The 14,655-nt window shown below is 41.3% G+C and overlaps 1 protein-coding gene across 1 annotated transcript in view; it reads left to right on the top strand.

The window, feature by feature from the left end:
- LOC137657224 (NFATC2-interacting protein-like) overlaps nt 1-14,655 on the top strand; it is a 139,157-nt gene that overhangs the window by 113,821 nt on the left and 10,681 nt on the right. The window contains exon 11 of the mRNA XM_068391566.1: nt 8,062-8,206. Within this exon, the coding sequence (XP_068247667.1) occupies nt 8,062-8,206 (145 nt within the window). The remainder of the gene's footprint in view (nt 1-8,061; nt 8,207-14,655) is intronic.

Genomic DNA, 14,655 nt, shown 5'->3' with positions numbered 1-14,655 from the left:
TCTTGACAGTGCGATAACTAGTTAGCGACTGCGAATAAAAAAAATAAAAAAGCCCGATTGACGATGCTGATGAAGAGGATATCGAATACCGATTTTTCCCTAATTGATTTTTTCTACGTTCTGTCTAATCCAATGTACAGTACATTCTTATGTAAAGGGCGAACCCCAACATTTCTTGATGCTGCTACACTTTAATTATAGATATTTTACCATCTATTTATAATCTTTATTTATAATAACATCTTTAGTAAAAGCTCTTCAATATCACTTTCAGGAGTAAATGCGTTTATGATCGACGATGAAACGTAAAAAAACCGTTTTCCTTTTAAGGAGGCATTTTTTTAGGAAAAAAAAAACACGAAACAAAATTGCTCATATTTAATTTATTTTGATTTTCTAAGGATAAATAAAACAACATTAATTATAACATTATTATTACATAGTACCTGGTAAGATATCTTTTGCCGCAAAAGTTAACCTATAGACAGATGTTAAAATTGGTTAGCGAGTTCGTTATGATCGGCGATGGAACGTACTAAACAAAGTAATGGGTTTGGTTGTAGTGACATGTTTGGCAGTAGCATGATATAAAATAGTCTTTATTTAATTTAATTTTTGGTTTCAAAAGTACTATATAAAAGAATTTCAAACAATTTAGATGAAACGGAGCACAACGCACTACTACTGGATGATAGCGGTAGTCTTGCACACGAAAGCAACAAAGGTGTTCCCATGACGATGCTGTTCTGTTGATTTTTTTTTGGAAACTTTTCAATATTTCAAATGGCACTGTTGATTTTGATGGTTTTTAATTTAAAGTTTAATGAATAAGGATTTTTCACCATAATCACAACGGAAGTATAAAAATTAATTAGTACAAATATGGAATGTTATACATAAAGGTGTTGGACAGTTAGGCTAGCCTAGCGACAAGTTCACACAACAGATGGGCAAACCTTAACATTTTTTCATCCAAAACTAGTCTTAAAATGTTTGAACAGAAATCTTTCTCTCACATTCTTCCCTCCCCCCTTCTCAGACATCGGGAAACCATCCCCCCCCCAATACAATTAAGAAAACAATAGATTTCCTACGCTTCGCGGTGCTTGACTCGCGGATTTAGAATGCTCCTCGCAGATACAGGAAATTTAATTTTTAAAAACTATCGATCGCGTAATTGAGGAATCGCGTAATTAGAACACGTGTAATTCGGGACCCTACTGTAGTTATTTCCAATATATATTGGGTGTCCCTGTCTAGATATTTGCTGAACCCAATTCTATATTGATGGAATAATATTTCATCAATATTCTGATTTGAAATCTGTTTCTATTTTACCCTGCAATATTAAATTTCGTAAAGGGCCGGTGGTGTGACGCCTCTAACTCCTAAAGGGGAGAGCCCTTATCCCTGAGTTTCCCTGTTCAGGAAACTTCCTGATTTAATATTGTAAGGGAGGTTGCAGCGAATAGATGGGTTGGGATACACAAATATATGTCTTTTAATTTCTAAGCAACATATCTTGGATGCAAGCTTCTGCTGTTACCGCTCCTATTTCGAAAGAATGACATTCCTTCGATACTCTGATTGTGTATCAATCCTCCTTACCTCACAGCGTTAAGCATAGAAGGGGACAGTGCATGTACACTTCCTTACACCTAGGTGTTCGAGCCCCCTTTTCTTCAGGGAATTCCCCGGTTGGAGGAATTTCCTTAAGACTAAGGAGAAGTAACAGCATTGGCTCACAGGGGATACACGGGTATGTGTCTCCCACTATCTCTTTTAGCTTTCTGCCCTAAGCTATTTTGTCAAAAGACAATTTTGCAAATTGCTTATCGATGCGATAATCAATTGAATACTCCTTTCTGTTCTCCCTTCCTTACAGGAGGGACACCAGATGATGCATTTACCCCCATAGAAGGGGACAGTGCATGTACACTTCCTTACACCTAGGTGTTCGAGCCCCCTTTTCTTCAGGGAATTCCCCGGTTGGAGGAATTTCCTTAAGACTAAGGAGAAGTAACAGCATTGGCTCACAGGGGATACACGGGTATGTGTCTCCCACTATCTCTTTTAGCTTTCTGCCCTAAGCTATTTTGTCAAAAGACAATTTTGCAAATTGCTTATCGATGCGATAATCAATTGAATACTCCTTTCTGTTCTCCCTTCCTTACAGGAGGGACACCAGATGATGCATTGCAGTCTTCTACAGTTATTAAGATGAGTATTTTCACGGACATAATATATGCAGGCTCCCCCAGCAATATTATTTCCAAAATTCCCAATCTACAAGACGGCAGTCTAGAGCTGCCGAACTGCGGTTGGTTTCGTTTCGAAAGTTATCTCTTAAATGCGGTTCAACTGCGAACTCGTAAAATGCGAAAACTCTACGGGAATTGGACCGAAAAATTCACTTTCTCATTACTAAAAATGCCGATTTAGTGCTCCTTTTAAAGGTTTTTAAGGTCTAAAACCCCACCCCCCAACCCTGCCTCTCAAGTTGAGGTTGCAGACACTATCGGCATTGGTGAGTCTAAGCGGGACTCGAACCCCCGACTGACAAACACCGGGCAGAGACTCCACATTCAAGCCACACCTTGTAGTGCAATCAACGACATCAGTCATTGTTTCACTGTCACATCTGACAACGCCGCCAAGAGCCAGCAGTGTGTGCCCTTGGTCACCACCCAGTCAATAGCTGAGTTGGTATACCTTCATTCGACAGCCCGCCGATTACTGGCGATCTGCCGACAGCCCGAGGAGTCTCCTCTGGTTCAGAGATCCGCTAACTATGCGTATAGTTTTCACCACTACCCAGTCACATTGAATACTGGCTAGGATGGTATGACGTCTGTCAGCGACCCGCTGACAGCCAACAAGTCACTGATATGTCGAAGACCTGCTAGCCATATCGGTACTGAAGTACTGTACCAGTTAACTTACCCCCAAGCACTAGCCTTGACGGTAACATGCCAGTTGTATAGGGGTATACAATACCCTGTACACCTGCAGTTTAGGACCATATCGCAGACAGAAATCCTTGGTACATAACCATACAATGAATGGTTTTCCAGTACGTTGTGCTTCTAAGCACAACCCCTTGCTGAGACCTACCTGATTTGGGGGATCCACTTTCCCCACCCCCTTTTTCCTTATGGTGATGCTTCATCAGCCTCTTGATTCTCATTATTAATTCCCCGGATGTAGGGCGCTACTCTAGCCTTATGGACTATAATCTTCCATCGGCCTCTTCTTGAAAGGGGATGCCCTAGAATCAATATTAGGAAGACCGCAGCAGTTGGCTGGAAGGATTTACACGTCTGTGTCTCTCCTCTTTTCCAGCGTACTTATCCTAAGCTTTATACAATAGAAAGGAATCTTCTATTACAGTGAAACACTGAAAAGCTGATATAGGCAAACAGTCAGGTATGGCCTGAAAGGAGAACGGAATGGTTTCTTAGTTCTCCCTAGGATGTTAAACAGCATCCCACAGTTACAATGACCGTTGTTCCACAGACAGTCAGATTTATACACCTTCGGATCAAGCGAAGCAAACACACTTCTGGTAGGAGGGAAGTTCCTCCTGGATCGACGGACCTTCGATCACTGGAGTCCAAGGCCTGACCAAGATGAGACTAGAATGGAAATGGACATACCTCCACCATCCTTTCCTCAACTCTTCTTATATTCAAATTCCCCCTAGAAGAGTATACCTTAAAGCTCTAGAGCATACTAGCGGTGAGGAAAGTAGAGTCCATCGATTTCCAATGAAGGCAGTTTAGTGTTCACATGAAAGACTCAGAAATCTCTTGAGTCATTCTGGACTTGGCGCCACGCAACAAGTTCCAATAGAACAGCAAGTTCAGAATGATAATCCTTCTGAACATAAGGACCCTATTCAGTAAGGGGTGTTGACAATCTAGCCAGCCCTGGAAGATGTCTATCAGCAACTTCCAGTCAGTCACCCCCTCCCCTCCTACCTAGGATCCAAGTTACAGAAGATAACATATATCCTGGACGAGATTCTCGTCGGACTAGTTTCAGTCCTAGGATCCTTACGGAATTAGCAGACACAGTCAAGCGAAACTAAGCCTAGAAAGAGTTTAGGCAACGATGGCCCTGGACGACAGGCTGGGGTGGGCAGCACCCGAAATTACTGTCTATGAGCATCCATGGAGATGATCCGACCCTGGAACATTGAGGATGCAAATAATAGAATCTCGATTCTCTCCAGCTCAGGGGCTTCAATGTTTTAAAAAATCATTGAAACCTATAGTCACCCTAATGCCCCCTTTTTCCCAGGGGATGTAAAAGGAGATCGCAAGGTCTGTCAAGAGACTATGGTAATCAGTCAGGATTCCATAACGCTAACAGGGAGGAGTTTCGAACTCTCTCTAGTTCACGATGATGACAGACCCAGTGCTACGTGCACAACTATAAGATGCGCTAAGAGGCTGGAGAAGATACGCATCAAACGCTCGAAATAGGACCAATGATGGTCATTCCCTCTCCGCTTACCCTACAATGACCAAAGCCCACCGACCCGTAGGCCATTTTAGCCCTGTAATGGGTGGATAAACTCTCTCCTCACAGATCGGACCTCCTCAGGTTGATCTGGGGCATCGAAGCGATAATGAGGCGTCGAAACTGTCGAGGATAAGGGACGTCTTATTTCATTAGGGAATGCTAGCCATCCCATCCTTAAGGGAATGGCGCCTATCAGCAGCTCGTTTATATATGATCCGCAAGGTGACAGCGGATGCTCTTCTCGGGTTCCACCCAATAGAGTTGGAATGGTACACAGACGCAGACCCATTCCCTCCCAGAAAGGGACAAGTCCCCGAGCTGCAGATCGTTCTCTTCATCATGAGCGTTATCAAGATACTATCTCGTTATTTAGTCCCATACGAGGACCCTCTAATGGAGGTAACAGACATCATGTCTCTACATTAGAAGTGATGGACTTAGAATTCCTATTCAGCCCATCAAAATTTCCTCCAGAAGGCCCTCTACACGTTGAGACCCTTCCAAAGGAAGAGGGGCTCTATTGGCTCCCAGAAAGCCCAAGAACATCCCGTTCCCTATAATGAAGAAACTGAGGCTGAGGCTAGTCCTAGTTATGCACCTAGGATTATCCAGGAGGTTCAGAAGTTTTCTGCCTTCGATTTATCACAGTACACTTGATCCCTTCATTTTTCGAATTCCTTGCCCTTAACGGTTAGGAAAAAGACTGGGATCTTAAAGGCAAAATAGAATTCCTAGAAGAATACAAGTCTAGTCAACTAGAAGACAATACGAGTCTTCTTGGGAAAGTAAATTGTTTTGTAAAGCAAAAGGGCCCAAAAACAATCTCATGATCTTCTGCCTGACCTTCTCTGTCCACCCCTATACTGTATTCAGGGTCTGGCGGCCGACAGCACGTTGGCCTTTGAGGAAGGAGGCAGTGTATCCTTGAATACTATGAGAACGCTAGTTCTTCGGCCTTGTCTCCATATAAACCCTTGAGTAAGCACCAAGGGTATGGCCGACTTTGCGAGAGAGGTCACTTAATGGGATCTTTGGATCCATGGACCATTATCTCTGTGCAAGTCAGCCCCGACTAGACCTCTTCTATATGCCCTTTAAATGGATGTAACGATTGGAATCTTTAATAAATTTCCGATAACATGTGCAGGCTTAGGCCCGCAACGCCACTAAAGCCCATCTAATGGTCTTGGACAAGGTCCTACATTATGCCTCACCTGTGATTGATTGATTGATTGATTTAAAGTTCCTGACCTCACCTGTGAACAATGAGGATTGTTCCCTCAACCATCTAACCTAAAAGGTTATTTTTTCGGTTTGCTATAGCCTCTGGGACTAGAGTTAGTGAAATAGTGGCCCTATCCTGAGGGCCACATTAAGTGGGAGATCTGCATCTCTTTCTGATCTAACCTTTCTCATTAAAGACGTCCTACCTACTAAGAGGTGGGGCTCCTGGAGAATCTGCCTTTTGAAGGAAGGTGTCTCTCTAGGTCTGCTAGAGCGTCTAAGGTCTATCTTCATAGAACTTCAGACTTCAGGAGGAACAGCTCTTTACAGGAGAAAACTTTGGATCAACTATCCCTACAACTGAGGGCGAAGCTCACCTACCTTTTTCGCGGAGCGGATCCTGACAGTACTCCTGCAGATAATAGATCCGAGGAAAGTTGCTTCATCACTGAACCTTTCAGTGTGTGGACTTCAGCCTCTTCGTTCACCTACTGATCGGAGGTTGTCCAATGCATCTTACAGACACTATACAAAGCAAATCTATGGATTGAAGCAATATGTGGTGGCGGCAGGTGCTATTTGGACCCTGTCGCCTAGCTCTGTGATGAACAGTAAATTGATTGGGACTATCAATTAAAAGGAGAAGGGGTCAGCAATTTTCGTGTGACCTCCCTTTGAATAAGTGTTGCCAAGGTAACACTAAATCTGTTCAGAATCTCAGGTGTGAAATTATATGGATACCACTAGTGCCATGTGTACATAGTACACAGTGTTGTTAGACTATTTCATGTACAGAAATTATAAAGAAAAGTCTTGTCAAAAGAGCTTTTCTTCAGTTTGAGAGTGGCACTCATCATTTCTCCCTTTCAAAAGAGGGGAACATTAATTTCTGTGTATGTCTCTCGTATAATTTCCTTATCATGTTACATTCATTTAGCATGTAGTCATTTATTAGGAATAAATGTCTATTAAAATGCAGTTGCGTCCTAATTCGCCCAACGATTGCATGTTTTAAAATACCAGAGTTCCTTAACTTACTCGTGTAAGTATTTCTCATATCATTGTATGCTTACAATCAATGGATGGGGACACTGATATTGGTTCCGCAATATATACAATCCTTGAGACCGTTTGTATTCTCAGTGTATACTTATGTTTGTTCATACAATATATGCTACCTTGAGGCCCTTTTCCTACGTCTAAAAATGACTCTTCCCTGCAGGGGGCAGGAAGCACTAACATTGTAATGCTTAGTGATGATGACGGATAACGGTAACGTCATTTGTCTCAATTGGCCCTTTTGGCCGTGGAAATTTTGCCCCAAGGTTAAGGCACTAACACAAAACCACAGATACATTAATTCTCTGGTATGCTTCCATTAGGACGTCATGGCTTGAGTCCAAAAAACGGATTTTGAGCGAAGCGAAAAATCTATTTTTGGGTGAGATGGCCATGACGTCCTAATGGACCAACCCTTCTTTTCTATGAAAAGATCTTCACGGTTTCCCCCCCTGATCTACTGTATCTGTAGCACCTTGCTCAACGCTACAAGGAATGACCGCCAGAGGGAGTTGGCGCGGTTTTGATACGATTGTAGTAGGGGAACCAGGGTAATCTTTGTTGCGGTTACCCTTCTATTCTGCCACGTTTTCCCCCTAGAGCCTAGAGGCGTAAAGGCTATTCGGGGTGCAGATTGCCATGTGGCGTGTCAAGAATACGTCCCCTGATGATATACGATACCCTTGAGAGTAATCTTAGAGGTACTCGCGCCAGAAGTTAGAATTCTGTGAAACCTTTGGTTTGATTCTCTGGGAATATCACTGTAGTCATATATACCCTTCGGAAGCTACTAAAGGAACCTTCCATTAGGACGTCATGGCCATCTCACCCAAAAATAGATTTTTCGCTTCGCTCAAAATCCGTTCTATATATATATATATAGATAGATAGGTAGATAGATAGATAGATAGATAGATAGATACATGCCAAGTACTCAACTATTGGACCTTCGCTGCCTCTACCTAGTCTCAAGTCCAAATTTGATTGCTCATTTTTCCTTGACTGCTGTCCAGTTTTCATGTAAGTGATAAATGATATGATTTGTATTACAGTATTCTATAAATGCATTTAGAATTTTCTATTTTTCCTGTCATTGTATTCTGTATTAGTTCAAAGTTGGCCATCTGTTTTATTTTGAAGGCAGAATCATTGCACATGCTGTACTAGAAACTTGTAAACTACCAAATCTAGAATATAGTATCAAGTTTGTTTTATTGTTGATTTATATTTTTGCTATCCTTTTTAATTCAGTTTCAGAAATTTTCTTCTGTGTATAAAGACGTCGCTGACCGTCTGAGTTTGAATGCGGCTCAGATTTTGTTGTGTCACGATGACAAAGTCATCAGCCAAGAAAAATGCCCTCTGGATTTAAAGCTTAGTTATGGAGATATTATTGGTAAGTTTTTTTTTATATCTATACTTTTTATTTATATTTATATATGTGTATATATAATATATATACAGTGGAACCTCTACATCCGATCGTATCTACATCCGAATTTTCCAACATCCGAAGTAAAATTCGAGCAAATTTTTGACTCTACACCTGAATTTTATTTCGACACACGAAGTAGCAATTTTCGTCGTACCGGTTGTATCCGAATTTTTCGACACGCGAAGTACAATTCGAACACGTTCCGACTCTACACCCGAATGTTTTTTTCGACACCCGAAGTAAACAATACTCGTACGCGTAGTCGGTGCTCATAGCGCCTGAAGTGTTTTTTATTTCCGCCGATAGAAGGCAGCACATCGACCTCGGAGGGACGCTCAATTAGCGCGGCTTGGGTCAGTCCTCTGTTCTCGCCGGCTTCGTGTGGTTGTGCTCTTTGCGTTGTGATATTAACTGTGAATTAATCGTGATTTTTTACGTGCATCCATTAACGATAATTTACGTAAATCATGGGTCCAAAAAGGCTTAGTTTTGCCAGTGGTAGTGGTAGTGGTGAGAAAAGGAAGAAGGAAATGCTTTCTATAGAAATTAAGCAGGAAATTATTGAAAAACATGAGCGTGGCATCCGCGTGAGTGAACTTGCTAAACAGTATGGCCGTAATATGTCGACGATCTCGACAATCCTTAAACAGAAGGAAGCTATTAAAGCAGTGAAACCTTCTAAGGGGATCACTATAATTTCCAAACGCCGTACCCCTATCATAGAAGAGATGGAACGACTTCTACTAGTGTGGATTAAGGATAGAGAGATCGTTGGCGACACCATCACCGAAACAGTCATCTGCGAGAAGGCGCACGCCATCTTTACGGACTTGAAGGAGGAGAGCTCTGTGGGTGATGCTGGGGAGAGTTCAACCGAGCCTTCCTTAGATGATTTCAAGGCATCTCGTGGCTGGTTCGAGAAATTTAAGAAACGGTCCGGGATTCATTCAGTTGTTCGCCACGGAGAGGCTGCTAGTGCGGACACAAAGGCTGCAACTGACTTTGTTAAGAAATTCGAAAATATCGTAAAGGAAGAAGGCTACGTAGAGCAGCAGGTGTTCAATTGTGATGAAACCGGGCTGTTTTGGAAGAAGATGCCGAGTCGAACCTACATCACTGCTGAAGAGAAGAAATTGCCTGGGCATAAGCCAATGAAGGATCGGTTGACTCTTGCTCTATGTGCCAACGCTAGCGGGGACTTTAAAGTTAAGCCCTTGCTTGTTTACCATTCAGAGAACCCTAGGGCCTTTAAAGCACACAACGTCGATAAGGATCAGCTTCATGTTTTCTGGCGATCCAACTCGAAGGCCTGGGTCACTAGGCAATTCTTTGTGCAATGGGTAAACCAAGTTTTCGGTCCTTCTGTGAAGAAGTATCTTCATGAGCAGAAATTGCCTTTAAAGTGCCTGCTATGCCTTGACAATGCACCCGCTCACCCCCCCGGACTTGAAGATGATATCTTCGATGAATTCAAGTTCATAAAGGTGCTGTATCTTCCACCAAATACCACCTCTATCCTCCAGCCCATGGACCAGCAAGTCATCTCTAATTTTAAGAAGCTGTACACCAAGCACTTATTCAAGCAGTGCTTTAATGTCACGCAAAGCACCAACTTAACTTTGCGTGAATTTTGGAGGGGCCACTTCAATATCGTGCACTGCTTAAAGATCATTGATCAGGCTTGGGTGGGATTAACTCGACGGACCCTCAATTCTGCATGGAAGAAGCTGTGGCCTGATGCAGTTTCTCCCCGAGATTTCGAGGGTTTTAACCCCGAACCTGATCCCGTGGTCGGTGCAGCGGAAGCCGTAGAGGAAATCGTCTCCCTTGGCAAGTCCATGGGTCTGGAGGTCGACGCAGATGACGTTACGGAACTCGTCGCCGAACATCACGACGAACTGACGACGGATGAGCTCAAGGAACTCCATGCTATGTCGGAGCACATGAGTGATGACGAGGAAGAGAGCGAGGAGGTAGAACATGTGTTAGGTTCAGCGCAAATAAAAGAGGTGTTAGGAAAATATCAAGACGTGGTCGACTTCATCGACAAATACCATCCAAAGAAATTGCAGGTTTGTCGTGTAGTTTCTCAATTCGATGATGTTTGCCTAACGCACTTTCGAAACATTCTGAAAAGCCGTACGAAGCAATTATCTATCGATGCTTTCTTTAAAAAAACTGCGAAGCGAACTCGCGATGAAGAGGATGTAAGTGAACCGAAGAAAACGGCAAAGAGTGAAGAGGAAGAAAGTGAAACACAGAAAACGGAAAAGAGTGAAGCAAAAGAAATTCAGTCAATTTTAAATGTAAGTGATAGTGATTAAAATTACGTAATCATCAAAAAGAAAAAAAGAAAATGTAAAAAAAAATATAAAATATAAAAATAAAAAAAAAATAAGCTAAGTTATGTTAAAGTTCACTTAGTGTAAGTTAGAATAAGTTACGGTAGTGTTACGTTTATCGTAGTTAACCTCTCTACCTCCTCGCCGTCCGTCCGTCTCCTCTCTCCTCTCTGCGTAGCGAAGACGAACAACACCTGCGCTGGAGTTTCTAAGGTAAAGTGACGCTAAAAACCCGTTTCTTATTTATCATTTTTTGCTAATTCTTCTTATTTACATGTCTATTCTTCTTATTTACATGTCTATTATCTAATTTAGTGTTCATTATTCTCATGGGAAAATTATGTGTAGTAGTTTATTAAGAAGTTATCATAGGTTTTTGGGCTCAACCACGGATTAATCCTATTTCAATGTATTCTTATGGGAAAATTCGTTTCGACATCCGATCAATTTCTACATCCGAAGTTGGTTCTGGAACTGATTAAATTCGTATGTAGAGGTTCCATATATATATATATGCTAGTGGAGGCCTGTCAAAAGAATTTCTAGTGACCAGTGGAGGTCAAGGGAATGTATTGCCACCTATGCTTTCTATCCTCCTCATGGATTTTGTAATGCATAGAACAGTTGAGGATGGTGGAGAAGGATTTGACTGGATCTGTCACAGGAAATTAGCTAACCTAGAGTATGCTGATGATGCTGTCCTTATTAGCAGACCACCACAGGATGTGTGAAATATCACATGAGGTTGGGCTCAAGATAAATAGAAGAAAGAAAGATAGGTGATGATGACAATGGAAGAGGAAATATCATTGGAAAAAAGAAAGGATTAATTAGGTGGAATCATTTAGATATTTAGGTACTATGGTCTTTAATACAGGATCTTTAGAATTTGAGTTTAGTGAAAGATTTAAAAAAGCAAATTAGACAATGGCTAGGTTAAGTAAAATTTTGGAAATCAAATTGTCTGAAATTACATATAAAAACCAGGCTATATATCACTTTAGTGAGATTGGTGTTATTGTATGGACATGAGTCGTGTTATGACAATGAAACTTTATCAAACGGATTTTGTAGATTGGAGAATAAAGCCCTCGGAAAAATTTTGGGAGTTAAATGGCAGGACAGGATTAGAAATGAAACTATAAGAGAGATTACGTGACTGCCATATGTGGATGAGATCAGGATGAGGGGTAGATGGAGTTGGCTTGGGCATGCTCTTTGCACTTCCAAAAAGAAATTAGTTCATCAATTTTTCAACTGGGCTCCACAAGGTACTAGAGGAGTTGGAAGACCCAGGCCTACCAGATACCTATTGAGATACTACTGCTAGAGAGTTATGGGGTCCTTTGACTGGCTAGACACTGCTACATTGGATCCTTCTCTGTGGTTATGGTTCATTTTCCATTTGCCTACACATATACTGAATAGTTTGGCCTATTCTTTACATATTCTCCTGTCCTCATACACCTGACAACACTGAGATGACCAAACAATCTTCTCTCAAGGGGTTAAGTACTGCACTGTAGTTGTTCAGTGGTCACTTTTCTCTTGGTAAGGGTGGAAGAGACTTTAGCTATGGTAAGCAGCTCTTCTAGGAGAAGGTCACTCCAAAATCAAACCATTGTTCTCTAGTCTTGGGAAGAGCCATAGCCTCTGTACCATAGTCTTCCACTGTCTTGGGTTAGAATTCTCTTGCTCGAGGGTACACTTGGACACACTCTTCTACCTTATTTCTCTTCATCTTTTTTGTTAATATTTTAATTGTTTATATAGGAAATATTTACTTTAATGTTACTGTTCTTAAAATATTTTATTTTCCCTTGTTTCCTTTCCTCACTGGGCTATTTTCCCTGTTGGAGCCCCTGGGCTTATAGCATCCTGCTTTTCCAACCAGTGTTGTAGCTTAGCAAGTAATAATAATAATGATAATGTAAAGACCTCCAGATCTCAGTCATATAATAGTAATTTATTTTGAGTGATGTTACAGGATATAGATGGTGAAGGATTGTTAAGCTATTCACCACTTATTCATGGAAATATGTAGGACCAGGCAAACTCTATTGAGGAAATTTTTGCCAATGACTATGCATAAACTAAGGCAATTGAGTTGGATGAACATTAAGGTTGCTCTCCTTGGTTAATCCCATCTAGCTCACTTTTATAGTGTGTGTCATACTTTATTTGTTCATAAGCTAGCACTACTAACACATTTATAAAACTAATGTTGGGCTTCAATTTCATTAAGAGCAGAACACAGCTTCTGCAGTGTCATAGTTTTTGAAGGCGTAGTTACCATCAGTGATGTACAGTAGAGTACAGCTAGACAATTTTACCTGTACATGAATATAAGTGCCTCTAGGTAATCTACTGATTTCACTGAACCACTCTTACATTAACAGTCACATCGGTAAGATGTGGTTCTTTAACTCGCTGAACATCTGCTAGACTCTGGAGGCAATCCTCTTAAGATTCATTGTGAAAGGATCATAGTTATGCACAAGATGTGTATCAGAAATGTGCTTTCTTTTGCCTGTCATATAGTTAAAAACCTGGTATGCTGTCATGAAATCTCTTGCTTTATTTGCGTTATTTAAGAATTACTAAAATACATAGTACCTCATTGCTAACTTGGACTGAATATCCAATTTAATGCTCTTACATTTGGTAAAAACAATTAGAATAGCGCCAACACATCCCTGCGTGTCGTAAGAGGCGACTAAAAGGGACGGGACGAGGGGGCTGGGAACCCCCTCTCCTGTATTATAATCCTGTGAGACATCAAAGAAGTGGAGCTGGGGGGAGAGTGACTGCTCCCCGCACTCTAGTTTTGGGGTGTTTGAATGTGCGTGGATGTAATACGATAGAGTAAAAGATGTGAGATTGGAAGTATGTTTAGAAATGGATGGATATATTGGCTTTGTGTGAGACAAAAAACAAAAGGAAAAGGTGAAGTGATGATTGGTGAAATGTCTGGGATTGAAAGGGGAAGAGCAAAAGAAGGTGTGGCTTTATTGCTGAGTGAATGGATGACAGGTAAAGTAGTGGAATGGAAGGTGATATGATCTAGGTTAATGTGGGTAAGGGTTAGGTTGGGTAGGGAATGTTGAGCTTTTGTCAGTGCGTATGGGCCAGGTTGTGAGAAAAGTGAAGAAGAGCGGAATAAGTTCTGGAATTAACTAGGTGTGTAGAAGGACTGGGTAGAAGGAATTTTGTAGTTGTCATAGGTGACTTAAATGCTAGAGTGGGCGCTGGAGAGGTAGAAGGTGTCATTGGGAAGTATGGCGTACCAGGTAAAAATGAGAGTGGTGAGAGACTGGTAGATATGTGTGTTGAGCAAGAGATGGTGATAAGTTCTAGCTTTTTCAAAAAGAAAGATAAAAACAAGTATACATGGGTTAGAGTAGCAAATGGAAGAGTGGTAGAAAGGACATTAATGGATTATGTGTTGATAACTAAAAGAATGTTTGGAAGATTGAAAGACGTGCACGTGTTTAGGGGTATGGCTAACGGTATGTCTGATCATTTTTTGGTGGAAGGAAAATTAGTTGTAGCAAAAGAGTGGGGGAATAGAGTAGGTGGATGTAAAAGGGAGCTAGTGAGGGTTGAAGAGCTAATAAAGTAAAAAGTAAATATCAAGAAAAGTTGAAAATGGCATATGACGAAGTGAAAGTAAGAGAAACTGGTAATTTAGAAGAGGAATGGAAGTTAGTAAAAGAAAATTTTGTAGGGATTGCAAGTGATGTGTGTGGCAAGAAGTTTGTTAGAGGCAGCATGAGGAGGGGCAGTGAATGGTGGAATGAAGGAGTGAAGGTAAAAGTGGAAGAGAAAAAGAGGGCTTTTGAAGAATGGCTGCAGAGTAATAGTGTAGAGAAGTATGAAAGATATAGAGAGAAAAATGTGGAGGTAAAGCGCAAGGTACGTGAGGCAAAGAGGGCAGCTGACCGGAGGTGGGGTCAGGGATTGGGTCATTCATATGAAGAGAATAAGATGTAGTTTTGGAAAGAAATGAAGAGAGTAAGGAAGGCTGGTTCAAGAATTGAAGAGACAATGAAAGATGGAAATGGAAGG

This window comes from Palaemon carinicauda, chromosome 18 (genome assembly GCF_036898095.1).
Source record: "Palaemon carinicauda isolate YSFRI2023 chromosome 18, ASM3689809v2, whole genome shotgun sequence".
In the NCBI taxonomy this organism is placed as follows: Eukaryota; Metazoa; Arthropoda; class Malacostraca; order Decapoda; family Palaemonidae; genus Palaemon; species Palaemon carinicauda.
The sequence above is the reverse complement of the archived record's forward strand: the minus strand, read 5'-3'. Positions and strand labels throughout refer to the sequence as shown.